The 22,645-nt window shown below is 43.2% G+C and overlaps 1 protein-coding gene across 3 annotated transcripts in view; it reads right to left on the reverse strand.

The window, feature by feature from the left end:
* Positions 1 to 9,977: 9,977 nt before the first annotated feature.
* The window catches only part of DPYSL2 (dihydropyrimidinase like 2), a 150,742-nt gene continuing 138,074 nt past the window's right edge, over positions 9,978 to 22,645 (reverse strand). For all 3 annotated transcript variants that reach the window (XM_007535037.3, XM_007535038.3, XM_060178844.1), the window contains exons 12-14: positions 16,156 to 16,335; positions 14,988 to 15,153; positions 9,978 to 12,567 (exon numbers count right to left, since the gene is read on the reverse strand). In XM_007535037.3, coding sequence (XP_007535099.1) covers positions 12,476 to 12,567; positions 14,988 to 15,153; positions 16,156 to 16,335 — 438 coding nt within the window. In that variant the 3' untranslated portion in view covers positions 9,978 to 12,475. The remainder of the gene's footprint in view (positions 12,568 to 14,987; positions 15,154 to 16,155; positions 16,336 to 22,645) is intronic.

The following is a 22,645-nucleotide window of genomic DNA, read 5'->3' on the forward strand; positions in this document are numbered from 1 at the left end:
GCTTCATCATAGACATAACTTAAAGACATCATGTTGGGACCAGGCAGTGGCATACCCGGTTAAGTGTATATATTACAGCATACAAGGTACCAGGTTCAAGCCTCTGATTCCCACCTGCAGGGGGGAAAGCTTCACGAGTGGGAAAGCAGGGCTACAGGTGTCTCCCTGTTTATCTTCCTATCTCCTCTTCCTCTCTCAATCTCTCTATCTCTATTTATTCAATAATAAATAAATAAATGAAAAGATTTTTTTTAAAAAGACATTGTGTTAAGTGAGATAAGTGACAAAAAGAGGACAGGTAAATACCCTATGACCTCACTTATAGGTGGACTTTATTAAATAAGGACGGAGAGAGAAAAATCACAAAGTCAAATGAGAACTGTGTATGCTGCATTGCACCAAAGCAAAGGTCTCTCGGGAAGGAGGGAAGGGTGGGGTTGAGGAGAACCTTAAGGTCCTGTTGCATGATGCATGATGCACAGAGAGGTGATAAATTGTGCACATGTGTCAACACTACACTGTAAAAAAAAAAAAAAAAGAAACAAGGACAGTAAGGGAAAAACATAAGGTGAAACTTGGACTGGGTATGGTGAAATGCAGAAAAGCAAACGACAGTGAAAAAGGAGAGAAAGGGATGAGATGGGAAGATGCTGGGGTCCCAGTGTTTGATGGTGGTAAAGGGTCTAAGCTGAGGTGCTGAGAAGTTGTGGTAAGCTATGTGTCAACAATTTACTGTAAACCATTAAGCCCCCAATAAAGAGGGGGGAGGAATGGATGCACCTTTGGGTAACTACTACACCCCCCCTTGTTTCATTTTAATTTGATTCTTTGTGGAATCTTTCCCATCTCCTCAACCAGTTCTCTTCCTGTTGTGTAGCCTATGGTTTGTATTTTCATCACTATGTAAACTAGTCACATTATATATGTAAATCAGTGTTCCCCTCTCCACTGAGAGGTGAGCCTTTTGCTATCATATTGATACTGAACATGGTCCCAGGCATTTGAATGAAGTGGAGTTTGGCTCTCCACAGACTGCCAGCATGAGGTAGTTTTGTGGAGGTTTGGGTACAATATAATCTGGGCCACTACCAAGAGCCAGCAAACGTGGGTGATCAAACTCAAAGGAGGGTGACCAGTGGTGTCTGTGGCCTAGACTTCGTCATCAATGACAGAGTAGTAAAATGAAAACCTACACATGCCACCAAGTGGTCAGTTTACCATGGGGCAGTTGAACATTGAAGCTTAATGGAAAAGTTTAGGAAGCAAGTGATCTTTAAATAGTTGGGGGCATATTACCATTTATTTTGACTGAACCTCCACTGAGTATTGCAAAGAGCAAGGAATAAGCCATTGAAATCATGTGGGAATCCTGCAGTATCACTGACATCTTCATTGTTGTTCAAGCTGTTCTTACCTTGCTGCATCCCGATCTTACAGGAAATAAGTTAAAGGGGACATTGGCCAGTATGGAGATTTACAATAGACAGGGTGTCAGTTGTGTCATTTTTGTGATTTAAGGATATGTGACTGGGAGTATGTGATTGTTTGCATTAAGCACATTCAAGTCACAGGAGAGAGAGTATATATTTTCAGCATTTTCTGAGAGGCAGAGAGGTAAGAATCCCTTCAGCACAATCTTTGGAAGCTGCCAATGTAGTAAAACAGCATGACAGTGATGTCTGTCTACCCAGGGTAAGTGAATTTATCAAGTTTGATACAGATAAATCAAAACAGATTAAACAATGTTCTGTTATCAATGCTATCTCCAAAAATGGAATTTTTCCATTACTGCTGGCTATGAGTGATATTTGAGGACAGAAATCTTTTTTTTTATCCAGAGTTTGCCAGTCTAGACTTTATCTTTGGATTTGTAAATTAAGTAGTTCAGAATTGTCCTATTGATGTTAGATGTCCTCTCCAGAGGTTAAATATGTTCAGGGGGGACCAGGTGGTGGGGTATCTGGTTAAGCACACACATTACAGTGTGAAAGGACACAGGTTCAAGCCCCTGGTCCCCACCTGCAGGGGAAAAGCTTCATGAGTGGTGAAGTGAGGCTGTGGGTCTCTCTATCTCTTTCCCTCTTTGTCTCTCCCCCACTCTAATTTCTTTGTCTCTATCTAATAAATCAATGAGTGGTGGTCTGGGAAGTGGCACAGTGGATAGAGCACTGGGTTCTCAAGCATGAGGTCCTGAGTTCAATCCCCAACAACACATGTACCAGAGTGATGTCTGGTTCTCTCTCTCTCTCTTCCCCTATCTTTTTTATTAATAAATAAAATCTTAAAATAAATAAATAAAATATTTTTAAATATATGTTCAGGGATTCTATATATTGTTTACAAAGAGATTTGGAAAGAAACTTAGATGACGGGCTACAATTAAGTAAGAAATTGAGCGGTGATAGATTGAAACCAAACCTATTCAAGTCATTACACGCCACACGCAACAATACGTAGTATAATCTGAAGGGTCCACACTGGCTTCCATGTCTTAGTTCTGCTAAGTTTTTGACACCCCAAAAAAGATTATGAAGAAATTCAATCTCGTGTTTCTTATCACAATCCAGCGTTGGAAATGATATCACAAACTATTGGCTTGTGGGAGAGGGGAGGGAAAAAATCATCTTTCTGATGATCTGTTCCATCTGACTCTTTTGAGGTTTTTTTTTGCCTCCAGGGTTATTGCTGAGGCTCAGTGCCTGCACCATGAATCCACTGCTCCTGGAGGCTATTTTGCTTTATCATTGTTGTGGTTATTAGTATTATTATTGTTACTGATGTTGTTAGATAGGACAGAGAGAAATGGAGAGAGGTGGAGTAGACAGAGAGAGGGAGAGAAAGACAGACACCTGCAGACCGGCTTCACCGTCTTATGCCGGTCCTTGTGCATTGCGCCATGTGCGCTTAACCCACTACGCTATCTGCCGTCTCTCTTCTTTTGAGGTTTTAAACCTGACTTTGAGGGGTAGGGCACTGGTGCGCTAAGTAATCGCACACATTACCAAGTACAAGGACCAGCCCCCGCTCTTCACCTTCAGGGGGTCTGCAAGTCTGCAGATGGTAATCTTTCTCTCCCTCTATCTCCCTATTGTCCTCTCTCAATTTCTCACTGGCATATCTAATAAAAATTGGAAGGGAAGAAAAAAAAAGAAAAAAATTGGCTGCTGGGAGCAGAGGATTCATAGTGCTGGCACCATCCCCCAGCAATAACCCTAGCAGCAAAACACCAAAAACAAAAAACAGACAAACAAAAAAACTAGACTTTGATATAGTTCAAAATTGACCATCTGTCCAATACCATGGAACTCTCCAGTTTTTTGTGTGAATTTAAGTGAGCTTTATTTTGCAATCTTGTACAATTTGAGACTAGCTTGGGGGTGGGGTGTTCTTCCCATAAAGGCTTCTATTTTCTTCTTCCTGAGGATTTCTTTTATATTCCTGTGATGGGTGGGAACAGGAATCTGATCTCTGTCCTCTGGATGTTTCTTCCTACCCAAGGGAAAAAAAAAAAAAGGCAGTGCTTTCCTCACCATCATTCTTCCTACAGAAAGATGCTACCTCCAGTCAAAGAAATGTAGCACCAGTCTTCAGTTCAACCTTGAAATAGCAAGAGCAGCCATCATTACACAGGAATGTTTTAGTAAGGAATATCAAGATGTAAATATAGGCAAAAGCCAAAGTGATTGCTTTTGACTAGACTAAATTATTGAAATTTATGTACAATTTTAAGAAGTAAATGTTCATTCTTTCTGTGCCTGATAATTTGTGTACTGTTGAATTCTCTAAGATGTGATGAGATTTATTCATATGTAGACAGCTCTGTAAAGTTTGAACTGTACATTTCTAAGTGTCAGTATAAAACTTTTTATATATTTCAAACTTCTATGTAAAAAAAAAAAAGGGTAAGTTAAAGAAAAACAAGTATTTGAAGGGAAAAAAGGCAGCAGTAGATTTGTAGTGCTGGTACCAAGCCCCAGTTATAACCTGGATGGAAGGAATGAGAGAGAAGGAGAGGGAGAGGGAGAGGGAGAGGGAGAGGGAGAGGGAGAGGGAGAGGGAGAGGGAGAGGGAGAGGGAGAGGGAGAGGGAGAGGGAGTCCAAATGATCTCACCTACAGGTGGAAATTAAGAAAGATAGAGGGGCCAGATGGTGGTGCACCTGGTTGAATGCAGTTGTTACAATGCACAAGGACCTAGGTTTGAGCCCCCCCGGTCCCCACCTGCTGGGGGAAAGCTTTGCAAGTGGTGAAGCAGTGCTGCAGGTGTCTCTCTGTCTCTCTTCCTATTTTCCCTTTCTCATTCGATTTCTGCCTGCCTCTATCCAATAAAGAAATAAAGATAATTTTTAAAATAATAAAAAAGAAATACAGAGAAGGAAAATACAAAATAAAACTTACATACTGGGCATAATGTATTGCACCAAAGCAATGGGCTGAAAGGAAGAAGGGGAGGGAAGAGGTGAAGAGAACCTGGAGGTCCTGCTGACGACAATGTCGAGGGAACTACATGGTGGGTGAGAGTGTTCCGCAGAGAAATCTCATAGAGATGAGAAACTGTATGAGACTTTCTTTTTTTGAATGATTGTTTTATGGGGTGGGGTTAATGGCTTATAGTACAGTTGTCAACAATTGTATGCTTTGTAGGGATTGATCCTTGGGTCATGGGCAGGCAGGAAAACAATACATGTTCCCTCTTCTCCATTCTCTGAAAGGGTCCACATTGGTGTCCTATTAGGAGTTACAGGATTCCCAGAGATAAATTTCAAAGTGAAAACAGCTGGCCTTAGTCCAAGTCACTGATAGAGGGGTCCAGGCCACTCCCCTGATGCCCACCTTGTTCTGAACAAATGTCACAAGTGGCAGCTGTGAGAGGTGGTGTTTACCAGCATGATAACTACTATGCAACTAAAACACAGATGGGGTTTGGCTGCCAAGAATTACCACACAGATAATCTATTCACATAGGCATTCTATTAGTAATAAAATAAACTACTTAAGCACAAATATGTGAAAACGTTTGGTCTTCTACCCTCCCAGCATTCCTTGCACAGACTGTGTGTACATCTCTAAGAGAAAGCCACATTCCTAAGGGAGCATGTCCTTTCCTGGGTCCTCTGATGGGAAATCTGCATCAAATGACAATATAATTATTTACTTTTCATTTATTTTTTTAAAATATTTATTTGCTTTTGTTACCCTTGTTTTTTATTGTAGTCATTATTGTTGTAGTTATTGTTGATGTTGTTGCTGTTGGATAGGACAGAGAGAAATGGAGAGAGGAGAGGAAGATAGAGAGGGGGAGAGAGAGACACCTGCAGACCTGCTTCACCGCCTGTGAAATGACTCCCCTGCAGGTGGGGAGCTGGGGCTCAAACCGGGATCCTTAGGCCAATCCTTGTGCTTTGCGCCACCTGTGGCCACCTGCGCTTAACCCATTGTGCTACTGCCTGACTCCCGACAATACAATTATATCACTGACGTGCCTGAGTCTTTTTGCTCCTTTCAACATATTTTCAATATGATTTATTCAAGCTTTTGAGACCCTTGCAAAAATAATGCATATGCATTTGTGTATATGCACACATTTGTAACTTTTCAGCAACACAATTTTCCCAAATCTGTTTATAAAAAAAATAAATTCTATTTATTGGAGACAGAAAATCTGTATGTGAGCGGATAAAGAGGCCGATGCCTGCAGCATTGCTTCACCGCTTGTGAAGCTTGGTCCCTGCAGATGGGGACTGGGGACCTGAACCCAGATCTTGCACCATATAACACTTGCACTCAATTTGGTGTGCAACTACTCATCCACTCCAGATATAAAACTTAGTGCACTTGAATTGTTATTATTTTCTTACACCTTATGCCCTCACTTTTATTTATTTATTATTTTATTTAATAGGAAAGAAAGAAATTGAGATGGGTAAGAAGAAACAGAGAGACACCCACATCACTTCTTTACTACTTCCTCCCTGCAAGTAGGGGGACTATGGCCTTGAACCATGGTCCTTGCATCTGGTAATGTGTAAACTCAACCCAGTGAAATCTCAGTCTCTACACCTTTTGCCTTTCTTTAACCCATTTTTGTCCTGGCTTCCCTGTGGGAGAAGCCAAGCTCTCTTATTTCTTCTTGCCAAGAGCCAACATATCCAGTCCGTGTTGGCTCTACTTGACTGTTGTACTTCTTTCTGCAAAGCTCTCACTTTCCTCCTCAAGTCGGTCTCACTCTCCAGCATTTCCCCAGCTCTTTCCCTCAAACCCTTTTTAGGTTTTTTGTTTGTCTGTTTTTAAACTCAAAGGTGGTAGAGTAACAGTGACTAGCGTTGCCATGTGCAAGGACCCAGGTTCAAACCTCCACTCTGCACCTGTGGGGTGAAAAGTTTCGCAAGCTTGGAAGTCATGCTACAGGTCTCTCTTTTCTTCTTTCTCTCTGTCTTCCTTCCCTCTCAATTCCTCTCATTCCTATCAAATCAAATAAATAAATAAGTAAGTAAAATAGCTTGTTTTTCAAAGAGAGAATAAATGATTTAAGCATGCTGCTAACGCCAGAGGCTAACCTGTAGAGGTTCAATGCCCGTCTTCCCCCATCTTCTCGTCAACACAATAAACCTTACAGTAACTTCTTGTGGATAGCTGCTAAGAACGTGTGCAACACTGTTGACACCTAATAAATGTCAACAGTGTAACTTTCACACCAGCAGACTGTTTCACTAAACACCCCACACCGTATCTGACATCCCATCGCCCTGTGATCTCAACACTTAACTAGAGACTTGTGCAGTCACCAGTCTTCACTTACTGATCTTCCACATGAGGAGTGATACTGGACTCCAGTCACTCTCTTCTGTTCTTCGGCAGACCTCCTCTGTGTCCTATCTGACTGGTAGCATGTCCTTTCCAATCTGAACCTAGCATTGAACTTAACTGGACTCAGGCAAGTCAGTTAAGCAGGTAGTTAGTTCAAGCTTGTAGCAGCATCTTTATCTTGTAAAGAGGGTCACCAAGGCCCACGGAACCTGAACAGCTTCTCAAAAGAAAAGTGGTACCATCTAGACTTAACCTCGGGGCCTGCAAATAGCTCACTTAGATAATGTCCCTGCTTTGTCATGTGCAAGTCCCAGATCTGGCTCTGGACACCACCACACTGAAGGAACTTCAGTATCTTTCCCACTCTCCCTTAGTCTCTCTGAGAAAAAAAAAAATGGTTGGGAGCAGTGCAGCTGAAGTGAGGGGGGGTGGGGGAAAGTATGCCCATCACAGCTGGTGGAATAGATCTGCCTTCTATTTTATGGAACATGTGCTAAAGAAACTGGTTGGGAAATGTAACTCATTTTTGAATTTTTTTTACCAGAGCACTGCACAGCTCTGGCTTATGGTGGTAAGGGGGATTGAACCTGGGACTTTGGAGCCTCAGACATAAGTCTTTGCATAACCATTATGCTATCTACCCCTTCCAAGAGAAATGTAACTTTTAACTCACAGCAGTACAAGTCAGAAACTTCCTCAAGCTATACTCCACTTCCTTGATTTGAAGTCAGTCTTAAGAGGGTGGGGCAGGTGGCTGCACATTACCCTGAGGTTGAGTACACACATTACCATGCATGCATGAAGACTCAGGTTCAAGCCCCTGGTCCCCACCTGCAGGAGGAAAGCTTTATGAATAGCAGAGAAGTGCTGCTGGTCTCTCTCTCCCTCTCTCTCTCTCAATTTCTCTGACCTTTCAAATAGAAGAAAAATAAAGCAATAAAAAAAAAACAGAACAATAAAAGAAAAATTAGTTTGGGGATGAGATCACACCACCCGAGTATGTACCTGTCCTGAATCTAGCCGTAGGCATTCAGAAAACCCCCTCTTTAGACACACAGGTCATCTAGTGACACCTCCCCAGCAGCATGACAGGTTCATAAAAGCTTATGAGATAGTCCCAACCAAAGCCTGGGATGTCCCTTCCACGACAGATTCAGAAATGGGGGTCCCTGCAATTTCCCACTTAAATGGAGCCAAGCCGCCTCCTGGCACCGGCACAGGCCTCTCTGCTAGGTCCGCTCTCAGGAGGGAACAGTGGCCTGTGAACCTAGGCTCTCCATTTTAACACTCATAGCGGGCCCAAAAATGTCAGGGTGAGCCTTTTTGCCTAGACAAACTCCATGTCTCTAAGCTCAGTCATCAGAGAATAGTGAAAGTTGGACAAAGGCCAACTCAAGACACTCAACACTCTGGCCACTAGATGGACCCAGGACTTACCTCAGGCTTGAGAATGAGGAATCTGATTTTCTTCTGAAAAATGAACTTTTACTTTAGTTTTCTTCTGGTCACTGTGTTAGAACCAACAACATTGTGTTTGTTTACCTATCCACAATTTGAATTAGTGATTTAATGATGGTTTGAAAGATTGTGGGGGAAGAGTTCCATACATCACCCAACTACCAAAGCCCTGTGTCGCCCCGCCACCAGCCCAAATAACTTCCATAGTTATCAGTCTTAGTTCAGTTATTCTTTTCTTTTTTCTTGGGCAGGGGGGGGGCAACATTATATGGCTCAATTACCTATATCCCACAAATAAAGGAAACCTTTCAGCAGTTGCCTGTCACCTCCTTGTTTACTTCACTAAACATAATCACCTCCAGTTTCATCCATTTGGGCCAAAAGATACATTCGATATTGTCTTTTTGAATTGCAGAGTAGTATTCCGCTGAGTAGATATATCCTATAACTTCTTTATCCAGTCATCTGTGATGGGCAATGTCACTCTTAGGCATATATCCAAAGGATATGAAAATACTAGTTCAAAGAATCATATGCAGTGTATGTTCATAGCTACTTTGTCCACGATAGCCAAGGAGTGGAAGCAACCTACATGTCTACTCCCCACATCTTTTTTTAAAAAACATTTATTTATTTATTTTTGCTTCCAGGGTTAATGCTGGGGCTTGGTGCCTGCATTACAAATCCACTCTCTTTGAAGACCATTTTTTCTCATTTTGTTGCCCATGTTACCTTTATTGTTGTCATTATTATTATCACTGTCATTGCTGTTGTTGGATAGGACAAAGAGAAATCAAGCAAGGAGAGGGGGAAAGACACCTGCAGACCTGCTTCACAGCCTATGAGTGACCCCCTCCTCCCCCGCAGGTGGGGAGCCAGGGGCTCAAACCTTACGCTGGTCCTTGAGCTTTGCACCATGTGCACCTAACCGGCTGAGCTACCACCTGAACCCCCGACCCCATTTTTTTTTAAATATATCTTGCTGAATAATCAGCATTCCCTCACCAGTTTACACCCTCATGGCAGGTGTACTGTACTAATCCTTACACCACCACCAACACCCCCACTCAGGCCTTATCTTATTTTTCCTGTATGTATTTTTCCTCACTCACACATTTTTATTTACAAAGGCCTTGGTGGTGTTTTGTGAATCATCTCACATCCTGTTTGAACATGGATGGAGAAAACAAAAAGAGGAAAAAGGCTCTGTCTTTTTGTCCTGCGTAGAGAGAGCTCCCAACATAAACTCTACTTCACTGCTTTCAAAGTACCAGTGCTGGTGCCTGTCAACAGGGCAGCTGTGGGAACCATGCCTCCAGTCTACCGGGGTTGGCATGGCTCTTGCTCCCCAAGTGTATTCTTGGCACCTGCTTCAGGGTGGAAGAACATGTGCTTCCTGCACACTTTTGATGGAGCTGTGGATGCAAACCAACACCTACTTAGCTCTCATTCCTTCATGGAGCAAGGACTAGGAGAGCCCAGAGGCGTCACCGCACTCACCTACCTGGTCCCACCCATCTCCCAGGGCCCAGCTGAGATTTGCCGTTTAACTTTGGAGGGTCTCTAGAGTGCTGTCTATGAATTTCTGACATTTTGTGTTTGTTGGTCCTCACTGGCGCCCATATAACACCTGTGACGTCCGGGGAGCAGGCTCATGGGGATAAGCTAGGAGCAGTTGTCTCCTTGAACATCTCAACACAGACACAGCCCTGAAACAACCACATTTTGCTTTATTAGGTGTTCCATGGTCATATTACACAGAGTTCTGAAGGAATAATAAACACGAGAATTGTATTTTTTTTGTTTACCATAATTATTTTGCCATTAAGACAGTGGTTACAAAAAAAAAAAAAGAAAGAAAGAAAGAAAGAAGGAAAAAGAAAAGAAAAAGGTACTCTTCTGCTACACTGGAAGTTCCTCCACTCATGGGTCACAATCACAATTCCAAGGATTAAAAACCATCTATTGTTAAATCCTACACTGTTTTTAGAGCATCAAGTCACTGCAGTTACTCAGTTCTGAGACACTGTCCATTTATTTTAGCATTTACATGACATTCATTTAACAGACACACAAAGCAAGCCAACAGGTAAAACATGCTGACACAGCCTGCAGACAGCTTCAGGTTTGAAGTTGTTTTAAGAAAACAATCAAAATAACCAAAATCACCATGACCTAGTACAAGAACAACAGGGAGACCCAAGCGAATACTAAAGAGCTGCAAGTGTTTCTCAGAATTGAAACAAACAAACCAAAAAAAAAAAAAAAAAAAGTTTTCTTTCCAACTCATTCAAATTTCTTCTAAGTGCAGGTGAGAGAGAAAAAAAAAAGTCAAATATATTAAAATAACCAATTATTCTTTAAAAGTGCAATTTACTTTTAAAAATAACAAATAAACATCAACAACAACAAAAATACAACCCCAATCACAACCCCAAAGGCAAGAAAGGTCTGGAGAGAGAAGTGTGATGTTGCCAGGACCGACATTTTGTGTTAACACTTTACAAAGCAGATTTGGTTTTCTAAAAGCCTGCTGACATAACATTGGTAACATTGTTTGGGAGAACGTAGCAACAGGTTTGGAAGGAAATGCCACACAGACCAGCAAAGGGCACAGAGGCAGCTGGTATAAAAGGGTCACCAAGACAAGGAGGCAGAGGGGATGTAGACACAGGTCAACTATTGTCTCTGGAGGCTGGGAAGTGTCATGCCTTTGATTTGTAAGGTTTTTCTCCCCACCACAGCTCCAATGTGCCACCTCTCATAAAACAAAGTTTCCTTGGACAATGCAAAATAGACTTCAAGTCAAAATGCCTGCCCTAAGATATCCGAAGTGTAGAAGAGCTCCCATACGCTGCGCCACTGTATCTTCAGAAATATCCCAACGAGAACAAAATGCTTTTCTATCCCCCCACAAAGGACAGAAGCCCCAGTGCGTTCCGGAATCCCACAGATAACCAAGCAGATAACACTTAGCCTTGGAGACCAGACTCCCACAAGTAGCTGGCCTGAGGTTAGCTGGCTCACTTGAATCATGTGTAGGGCTGAATGTACAGACTTGATCGATCTTTAGGCAGTTAGCATTTCACAAAGGAAAAACTCTCATGACCTCAACTCCTTGGCCCTGTTGGAGGTCCTACTCTATGGCCACATGTCAAGAGTATAGGGGTTAGCTCAGCCCTGACATCAAGCATGTATGAACACACTCTCAAATGGCAGTAGCACCAGCCTTACACGGACTCGGAGAGTGTCTGATAATGGTTGTGTGAAAAAGCTCAAATCCCTCCAGCTGGCCTTTATGACAATAAAATGGCAGATGTGGTCATCTGAGAAGAGAAAATAGGGAAGGAGAGAAACCTAGTGTCTCAGAGACAAGGGCTAAAAGAAACACAAAAAGGCAGACATGTGAAACTACCCGGGAACGAGAGGGAGGGAGGGAGGGAGAGGGGGGGTAACAGAAAAGAGGTAAAGTAAGGAGAATCTTCCAAAGATTTACTCTGCAGCAAAAAATCTAGGTCAAAAAGAAAACCTGCTTTTTATTCTAAACAGTTGACCCAGAAGACTATGGAATGGTGTGTGAATACTTCGAAGCCTCGCAGGAGGAATATTGTAAGCTTGCCAACCACCCTGAAACATCAAGCTGACGGTTACACAATTGAATCATTAGGATGTCCAGTTTAAACCCCTTATATTGATATAGAATCAGGCTTCCCAATTTAGAATTAGGAAAACAAAACAGAAACCTTCATTCCTTTCCCATCCAACCCACTCCCACCCCCACAAAGAAAACTTTTGTAAAAATTTAAAAAGAAAAAGGCAGCTCTGGGCAATTCACTTTATCTTCTCTCTCCCCACCACCACCACCACCCACCCACCCACCATGAGAAGGAACATGATAAATACAACAGAGGCTGGAGGTGAAAAACACCTTCATTGGGATTTGCCTTGTGTCACATGTCTGAGTGGTGGATGTGGTTCCATGTATGGGGTTGCTGGATTAACTTGGGTGTGATATTTAGAGATGTGTAAAGGTGAGCAAAATCAGTGACTCCAGGTGAGGGATGGAGTATGGGGTTCCCAGAGGGAGCCCTATGAACTGGCTGCCCCACAGTAACTATCACAGGCTCTTAAAAAAAAAAAAGGAAGGAAGGAAGTCTCAGAATGTCCTCAGGTGTCCCATCCCACATCCCCAATGGACTGCATCCCAAAACTCTAGCCCAGGCTAGTGATGTTGGCACGGCCACCAGGGGGAGCCACGATGCGCTGGGTGGTGCGGCGGGGAATGTTGTCATCGATCTGAGCACCTGCAGAGGACAGAGGGGTGAGGGACAAAAAGACCAGAGTCATAATAATTTCTGCAGGAAAGTTTCAAAGACAAAAAAGAGACAAGCCTCCCTTCAGTGGCCAGGAAAAAAAATAATCACAGACTATATAAGGTAGTTCAAGGCAAAGTGCATTGGATCCAGTCCTTGAAAAAGTAAAATCATTTAGTGCCAGAGAGGTGGCTCAGAGACTCAGCCTTCCTTGCATGAGGCCCTGACTTTAATGCCCAGCACAGTATATCATGAGGAATCAGTGTTCTAATAGCTCTCTCTCTCTCTCTCTCTCTCCCCCTTCCTATCTCTCTCTCTCTCAATAAAGAATGTTGGAAGTCAAACTATTTATAAAACAACATTATTTTAAGTTTTTTTTTCTCACTCAGACTACATCCTGTCCCAGTATTGTCTCAGGTGTGGTGCCTCTTAAGACAAATTCTCACCCTGACATTCCCTTCAAATAACAGTACATCATATAAAAAGTAGGTCTACGAAATAAATATTTCTTTGTTGAAACATGGCCAGGGAGGTGGTGCACTGTTAGAATTCTTAGCATGAGATACTGAGTTTGATTCCCAGCATCATATATGCCAATCTCCTCTCTCTCTCTCTCAATAAATAAATCTTAAACAAAACAAGGAACAATGATGATTCCTTATATTTGAACAGCTTAATGAAAGATAGTGTCTTTTCTGTTCTGTCTCTACTTGAAAAGGGTGTCCCAAAGCAGGGAAGCCGCAATAAGAACAAACAAACACACAAACAAACAAAATGTTAACACAGATACTCCTATGCTTTTTTAAAGTTTTGTGAAATCTGGTCACATGTGTGTAGCATATATGGTATATGTGACAATAAAAGAGGATCTGTAAATTCCTTTAACATACCAGAGAAATCCAGAGACAGATTGTGGCTTGAGTGATACCCAAGTGAAAAACTGAGAGTTTAAAGTAAGTTCTAACATCAGAACCCTTTCCTCTCTCACCTTGCAGGACCAACACGTCTTATCCAAGTAAATAAATGTTATTCTGGTATTTAGATCTTTTCCCCATATTTGGGAGCTACTCTTTGTCCTGATCCAGCTTTCTGGTCCTATGTCCAACTCTGACACCATCTCTCCAGACAATACCTTTACCCACCTATATGCTACCTGTTGGTTTCAAGTAAAAATTATTAAAGTTATGGTCCCCTTGGAATATACCTAAAATAGACTTTCTAGCATTTTACAAAATGGAGACACCCCCCTCCCAAATCTCATCTGCTCTATTCTTACCTTTGGGTTCATGATTTATTAAACAGTTTGTTCTGCTTTATATCTTAATTCTTTTCATCCACCAAGTTGCAGATGCTACCTTGACGCCATCTTGACTTCCCTGGGCAGATGACTTCACCAATGTATCCTAGAACCCCACCTCCCCAGAGCGTTGGCCCACTAGGGAAAGATGGAAACAGGCTGGAAGTATGGATCAATCTGCCAATGCCCATGTCCAGCGGAGAAGCAATTACAGAAGCCAGACCTCCCACCTTCTGTACCCCATAAAGATCTTTGGTCCATACTCCTAGAGGGATAAAGAATAGGAAAGCTTCCAGTGGGAGGAAGTGGGAAACAGAACTCTGATGGTGGGAATTGTACCCCCTCTTTTCCTATAATCTTGTCAATCATTATTAAATAAATAAATAAATAAACCTTTTATCAGATGCCTCGGTTCTGAGCACTTGATATATATGGACTCATTTCATTCTCACAACAATCCTGTGAGTACGAGTGGCTGCTACAGATGAGAGGAAACTCAGACACAGCTAGCACCTGGGCTCTGAAGTAAAACTAGTCAAATTCCAGACCCCACCAGCTCGACTCCTGCAATAACTACATGAGGAGGGAGAAAAGTCTCGAAAAGCCACAATATCCAGTGGATATTCTTTAAGTATATATGTCTTCAGGATTGACAAAATAATTCACTTGGATGGGGTGTGAGTTTCCCAGTGTTCCACACAGGTCTGAACCTGACCCCCACCACACACTAAAGGAAGTTTCAGTGCTGTGTTCAATTCCCCACATTCTCTCTCTCTCTCTGCTCCTTTTTCTCTGTCACTGTCTCTATACATATCTGGAAAAATTCACCCCAGAACAGCGAAGTCTTGGTGATGAAGATAAACAAATGATTAAATGTCCTTAATGTCCTGAGTATGACACATAGCGTAGACATCATGGCGGTCTATGTACAATAAACTGATGTCCAGATCCTGAAATCTAGTTAGTCATTCACTGGGCATCTCATCTCTGATGGTAACAGTATTTCACACTTGGGAAAGAACATTAATATTCCTCTCTGTCTCTGTGTCTTGAACAACGGAGATTTTTGACTAACCAGCTCTCTCAGCAAGACTCAGCCTGAGCCCTAACCTACCAGACAAGCTGAATCCAGACTGGTGCAGGTTTCGGACAGGTGGGGCCTGCTGCTTCGCAGGGGACGTCTTGGCCGAGGAGGCTGGCGTAACTGTCTTGGGTGTCACAGATACCTCACACACGGGTCCATCATACAGGCCACGAGGAACCCCTCTCAGCTCCGCCAGCTGCAAGACACAACATCCCCAAGATTCAGACCATAACACCTGAGGATATACCTCCTTGGCTGCCCCACTCAGGGGGAAGGACAGAGGCCAGGATCGGCCTGTGAGAGCTGGGAGTAGGGGACTCAGTGCAGCCTGGACAGATACCAGCACAGAGCCACACTCCATGACTCTTGGTCAAAGCTTTCCCCCAGTGGGTCATGGTTACTCATTTCTCTATAAAACTATCATTTCTTACCATTTTTACCTCAAAGGAACTTGATTTTAGCCTTTCAGGAGTCCCCTAAATTGTTACGAAAACACTCAGATTAGACATTCAAAGTCTGCCCCAAACTTTCCTTCCAATCCCCGTTTCCTGCTCACTGCCTTTCAGCTCCCTTCCTCATAGCCCCAAAGCTCCAGTGCTTCAGGCTAAACACTTAGTCCTGAAGACACTCCGTTTCCCACCCTCACAACATTCTATCGAATTGCTTTGTCTCCTTTCTTTGGCTTACCAAACTCCTATTTACCCTTCAAACCACTATACCAAATGCCCTTTGGCCCATAGTTGTTCCCTCCTAGTCCTCCCCACAGCATGGACCAGTCTCATATATTTTCTGGCTGGCTGTGGACATACCTAATTTTCTGCTGGCATTAGGAAGTCCAAGAGTAAATAAAACATGTTTCTCTTATACATGAGTTCCCCACACTCATCTCAATATTTGGATCCCAAGTGTTTCTATCATAGGACTTAACCCATGATACAAACCGGTTTTTGTTAGTTTGTTTGTGACACTGGGATTATCACTGAGGTTTGGTGCCTGGAATCCACCACTCTTGGTGGCCATTTTTCCCCCTTTCTTTTATTTGATAGGGCAGAGGGAAGTTGAAAATGGAGGGGGATTTAGGAAGGGAAGAGAAACACCTGCAGTGCTCAAACCCTTGTGGGCGGTCACATGTACACTCAACCAGGTGCACCACCGCCCTGCCCCCTTACAAGCAATTCTCAAGGAGGAAACTACTCACCCTGCTCCTGGCCTTGATCCGCTTGTAAACAAAGTCAGGGAAGGGCTTCCGAGGGATGTAGCGTCCAGAACCCTCAGTGACATGAAGGGTGCCATCCTCCAGGACAATCTTCCCCTGGCTGATGACCACCAGCGGAGAGCCACGGCACTCCATGCCTTCAAAGATATTGTACTCCAGAGCCTAGAAGAGGAAGCAAACTCTGGGGGCATGTCCAGGCCAGGCTACATAGCCTAGTGATGTCACATGGACATCAAAGACCCAGAGGTGGAGTCTCTGGCCACCAGTCCCCCCCAGGTAGGCACTAACCTCCACATTAAATCTCCTCTCTAGAATATGGACTAAAGAATATGGGGGGGGGGCAGCGGTGGCACACATGGTTAAGTGCTCATATTACAGTGCACAAGGACCCGTTTTCAAGCCCCCCGTCCCCACCTGCAGAGGGAAAGCTTCACAAGTGGTGAAGCAGGGCTGTAGGTATCTGTGTCTTTCCCTCTCTATCTCCCCCTCTGTCTTTCCCTCTCTATCTCCCCCTCGCCTCTACATTTCTCTCTGTTGCTATCCAATAATAAATAAATATATCTGAAAAATAAAAATAAATTTAAAAAGAATATGGAATATTCTTCTCTTACCTCTCTGAAATTTCGGGAGGTGGGGAGGTTGGGGGGGGTTGAAATAACAGAAAATTTGCAGAGAAAAGTAGATGGGTTGGACATGCTATGTAACAGAAAGAAAAACAATGCTTCTTCCTGTGTCAAGCTCCAAGTAGGGTAAAACCCAAAGGCCTTCTCCAACCAAGTTCTAAATTTAATCTTGAAATGGGCTGTCCTTGAGATGGTTTCCCACTGGCCTGCTTGGTTTCCAATCCGTTAGCCATGTGGTTAAATTGAGGTTCCTCAATGAAAGGACTGTGGTAATTTAAGAGAGATGTCTTTGATAAAATGAGGTTTGGTTACTCTCCCAAATGACGCAGCCATCTTTTTGGTGTCAAGCTATTTGAGTGAGTGTTATCATATCTGTGTGCTCTCTTGGAAAATGGTGGGAGGGAAGGGCTGGGGACCTGTACATACATGTGAATTTGATGTTGAGGAACAAAGCAACAGGAATTAGGGAGCACTACAATCTACACACAAAAAAATTTCCAGGTGTCACAGCCCCATCCCGTAACTTCAGTTCACTCCGTGCTCTCCCTCAGATTCCACAATGCCCCTCTCCCGACTTGTCAGGCAGAAATGGCCAGAGCTGAGTCCAGGGGGGTGGAAAGTTCATCAGTGGCTACAACCCTAAATGAGCAGCTTGGGCTTCTGGGAAAATTCTGTCCAGGTTTCCAGCACTAAAGGAGTCATCCCTTGAGCAGAGAGCAATTACTAGAGCACTGTGGCTCAGGAGAGCATGTGTGATTGGTCAGTATGGAGAAAGCTGGCTTGTATGCTCACCGCTTTGTTTCATCTGTGCGGTCAACTGGGTTTTAGACCCAGTGAGGGTGGCTGAAAACAGCAATGAGTGACTGTCAGCACCGCCCAGGGACTCAAAAAATGAAAACAGAAGCTCCTGAAGAAATGTGGTCAAGAGACACATACAGGAGGGAGGGGAACATGACAGGTAGTCTCCCAAGACCCCACTGTGTCTGCCCCAGGTCATACGAGAGTCTCCTATAGACGCTGAAAGTAGAATGTGTTACGGCAGACGGTGTTTTGCGATGGCTGTCAGTGTAGCCTGAGCTGAATCCTTCCAGATGGAGTCTGGGTTTGCTCTGCCCACTGGCCAGGATTACCACACACAGGTCATTTTACACTAAGTGTTCAGATTGAGGTTTTTCTGGACCACACTGGCACAAGAATTCAGACTAGAAACTTGTCTGAACACCAGTTTTCGGTTCAGGTCCTCAGAAGAGGCATTTTTCTCCTCTTTCCACCTAGTGTTAAATGTAGGCATACCAGATGTTCATTACACTTGTCTACCTTCTCCTATACTGAGTATGAGCTGGCGGCTCTGGTGAGCTTTTATAGGAGTGTCCAAATGCCCACCTTAGGAATGGTTTCTTACACGGTGGAAGAGAAACTAATAGAATTTCTTAAAATCAACAGCATCAGAGATATGGCAAAACCAAGGAGTTACTTGATAATGGGTAAGGCGTTTCAATCCTGTGAGAGGATTTCAGTTTCTCAACTTATGCATCCAATGACAGATAAGGAAGTGGATGAGGAAGTTGTGGCATATAGACACTATGGAGTGAGAACTCAGTTGTAAGAGAAGATGAGGTATTTTCTGCTACAACATGAATGGAACTACGCTAAGTGAAAAAAGTCCAAAGGAAAAGGACAAATAATGGATGACCTCACTTAACAGGTATGAAACAAGGTAATGGAAAACATAGGGGCAGATATTAATAACACGGTCTATTTCAGGAGACCCAAAGATTAGAAAAGGGGTACAAGGCAGATGATGGGCCAGTATCCTACAGTAGAGGGAGATGTCAGTTTGGTGGTGAGTGAGAGGCACTGAAACCTAATTTGGGTGTGAAGCTCTATCAATAGATACCCATACCATAAGCCCACACCTACTCAATTAAGATAACAAAAAGAACCTACAAGTTCTTTATCTGCCTCCTTCCCAAGGAATACATGCCAAAGAGGACAACATAAAAAGCATCATATGTGCACAGGTCACAGGCCAGTTATGGACCTATGAAAGGGTGTGTATTACCTTTCAAGGTCTGACTCAAGCCCCATCTTTATTACATCACTCCATAGCTAGAGACAAGCCTGAACATGGTGCCACTTGTCCTGACCCCCTGATCTGCCACTCACCAGGTGGGGGATTCAAGGGATGTCTTTTATACTTCTCTGACTCTGTTTCCCTGCTCTACCAATGAAAGAAGACTACTTTGAAGGACTTATGCAGGGATCAAATGAACTAAAATGAGCAAAAGCATCTAGCATGCAACTGAGCCCAATATACACAGTGGAAAAAAAAAAGTTTAATCATTCACTGGCTAGGTTTTTATTAACTTTCCCAAAAGGATTGCAAGCCCTTTGGTGTTAAATGTATCAGAAGACACATTCGTTGGGGTCAAGTGGTGGCTCACCCAGTACAGTGCACATAGTACCAGGCAGTCAAGCCCCCCATCTGCAGAGGGAGGTGTCACAAGCAGTTCTGCAGGTGTCTCTCCATTTCCCTCTCTCTCTCATTCTACCGCTATCAAAAAAAAAAAAAAAAAGGTGACTTCCCCAGAGCCTTGTCCCACTAGGGAAAGACAAAAACTGGCTGGGCATATGGATCAACCCTGTCAATATCCATGTCCAGTAAAGAAGCAATTACAGAAGCCAGAACTCCCACTTTCTACACCCCATAAAGAATTTTGGTCCATATTCCCAAGGGGATAAAGAGCACGGAAGCTTTCAATGGAGGGGATAGGACATGGAACTCTGGTGAAGGGAATTGCATGGAATTGTACCTGTTATCCTATAATCTTGTTAATCATTATTAAATCACTAATAAAACTTTTTTTAAAGTGGTGATCAAGAATGGTGGAAGTAATAACCTTGGTGGAATATGTATATATTTTTATTTATTTATTTATTTATTTATTTATTTATTTTTTGCCTAAAAAGTAACTCATCGAAAACACCATGAAAAGCTTTGGGGTCTAACCCCCAAGATGAAGCAACCCAGCTCCAAGTGAATTAAAATGAACAAGCCTGATGGTCACATCACAGTCCGAGGTCTTCATAGCCCACCCTCTGGCAAACCAAAAGGCACTGACAGGACTATCACACAACAGGTAGAGGCATTTTTAACCTACATCTAAATGAGCTCCCTAAAATTATTCATTTGGCAGGATGCCTGGGAATTCCAAGTAGAAGGTTAGCAAAAGGGCTGTCGATAATAGTTAGCTAAGTGCTCCAAATTAAACCTAATTAGTGTCAGGGTCAGAAGTGCTATTTAATTACCCAGGGAAAGCTTCCTATTTGTACTTCCCCCAAGGTGATTTTAACACTGCACTGCACAGGGCATGCTGACTGGGGGTTCATTTAGAGAGGTGAAGATGGAAAGAGATGCTTTTGAAACAAGTCCAAGTTCACACCCAACACTAGCTGGAGGTAAAGGTTAGGCAGGGCTACATCTCTGGGAAGCCTGGGTGAAATATCTGGAAGGCAGCTCTGCCTTCACAAATCATCATGCCTTTACTTTCTCTCTCCTATCTGAATTAGAGTCCCCAATGCAAGTACATACCTAAGTCAGCAGGAGCTTAAATGGGTCCAGTTACCCATTCCAGCTGTATCAGCAGATACGGCCAACTGTTTGCCATATCTGGCAACAAGAACCAACAAGGCAGGGGAAGCATTTTCTCCAGCTCAGCTTCACGGAGAGGCTACACATGCAATCTGGCAGGGAAGGACCCCAGACAATTTTGGGTTCTAATTCTGGCTTTACCGCAAAATAGCTATGTAACGTTAGACTGGTCACTTAAGCTCCCTAAGCCTCCGATTATTTATCTTCCCAACTGAGATAATAATACCATCTCTTTATTGAGAGGGCCAGATGAAAGAGCAAATGGGCAAGGGATGCTAAATGAGCATGAATAAGTAAGTTCACTGGGACCCTTGCCTGAGGAGAAGCCATTCTCAAACCCAAGAGGTTGTAACCCAAGTTATGAGTCGGTGAGACACTTGACTAAACTGTGAGACTAAGCCAGCCAGTAAAAAAGAGTCAATTACAAACGCTGAGAATTGAGAAGCCTTCCCAGAAGGCACCGGGCATCTCAGCATCCAAAGGTGACAGCAGCAAGAGGTGAGTTCTGAGGCCCAAGTGGAGATAAGAGTGGGATCTCAAAAAGGGCTCAGGGCTGTCAGGGGTAATACCAGAGACCATTCCTGAGCTGTCCTGGCATGTGGAAGAAGTGTCAGTATTGGTGGTCCAAGATATCCCCCAATCCTCACTTATATCAGGGAAGCTTCATGAGTGTTCAAGTGCTGCAGGTCTCTCTCTCTCTCTCTCTCTCTCTCTCTCTCTCTCTCACCATCTGCCCCTTCCTTCTCAATTTCTCTACGTCTATCAAAAAATAAAAAGGGGTGAGAGAGAAGGCCACCAGCAGCAGTGTATTCATCATGCAGGCACCAAAGTCCATCAATAAAAAACCTGGTGGAAATAAAAATAAGCAAATAAACAGAAAGACAGAAAGAACTAAGAGAAAGAAAGTGCCTTTCAGATTTCTGTACAACAACATGAAAAGAGTAGTGGTATCCCACTGGGCATTTCAGAAGTTGATGCTTGAATATTTATGTCTCTTGAGCCAACCCTGCCATGGGAGGGAGGGACTATACCAAATTGTCACAGTGGAATGCTGGGAAATGCCTAGAAGCTTCTCAAGTGATGGAATGCTTTGGAAGCTCTGAAGGCCCAGAGAAAGAACTCCATCTACAGAGAGGCCAAAATAGGAGTTGAGAGGTAGTGCATAGGGTTAAGCGCACACAGTAGAGAGAGGCCAAAATGATGAGTAACAACCTTATTGGCCTTACTGAAGCAAAAGAAATAGCTTTTCTCTCAGCAAATTTCAATGGAGGAGAAGGGGCAAAGTGTAATGAATTTGTTACACATATGCCAGAGGTAAGCACTGTTCTTGTCTCAGTCTCTCTCACACACAAGAAGATTCTGAATACCAATTCCACAGGGGTCAGAAATACTTGTCACCAGGATTCTTTGTTTTTATAGCATCACTGAAAAGGTAGAGAATCTGGAAACCGGGCAAGGGTAGATAGCATAATGGTTATGCAAGCAAACTCTCATGCCTGGGACTCCAAAGTCCCTGGTTCAATCCCCTGCACCACCAGAAGCCAGAGCTGAGCAGTGCTCTGGTAAAAACGAAAAAAGGAAAGAAGAAAAAAAAAAAATCCGGAAAACACCAGAGGAAAGCAGATACTGTTAGATACTGTTTTGTTTATCTGAGAGAGAAGAGGAAAAAGGAAGGACACTGGGAAGTAGTAATAGGCATAGGTGTGATTTAAAAAGGGAGTGAAAGCGGGCCATAGAAATGAATTAAAATGGGGTGTGTGTATATATATATATATATATATATATATATATATATATATATATATATATATATATATACACACACACACACACAAACACACATAGATAGATAGATAGATATAGATATCTAGGGAGTCGGGTGGTAGCACAGCAGGTTAAGCACACGTGGTGCAAAGCGCAAGAACCGGCGTTAAAGATCCCGGTTCGAGCCCCCGGCTCCCCACCTGCAGGGGAGTTGCTTCACAGGCAGTGAAGCAGGTTTGCAGGTGTCTGTCTTTCTCTCCTGCTCTCTATCTTCCCCTCCTCTCTCCATTTCTCTCTGTCCTACCCAACAATGATGACATCAATAACAACAACAATAACTACAACAACAATTAAAAAAAAAAAAGATATAGATATTTATACCTATATCTATATGGAGAGAGAGGGGAGGAAGGAAGAGAGAGTGAGTGTCAAC

This window comes from Erinaceus europaeus, chromosome 19 (assembly GCF_950295315.1).
Source record: "Erinaceus europaeus chromosome 19, mEriEur2.1, whole genome shotgun sequence".
Classification (NCBI taxonomy): domain Eukaryota; kingdom Metazoa; phylum Chordata; class Mammalia; order Eulipotyphla; family Erinaceidae; genus Erinaceus; species Erinaceus europaeus.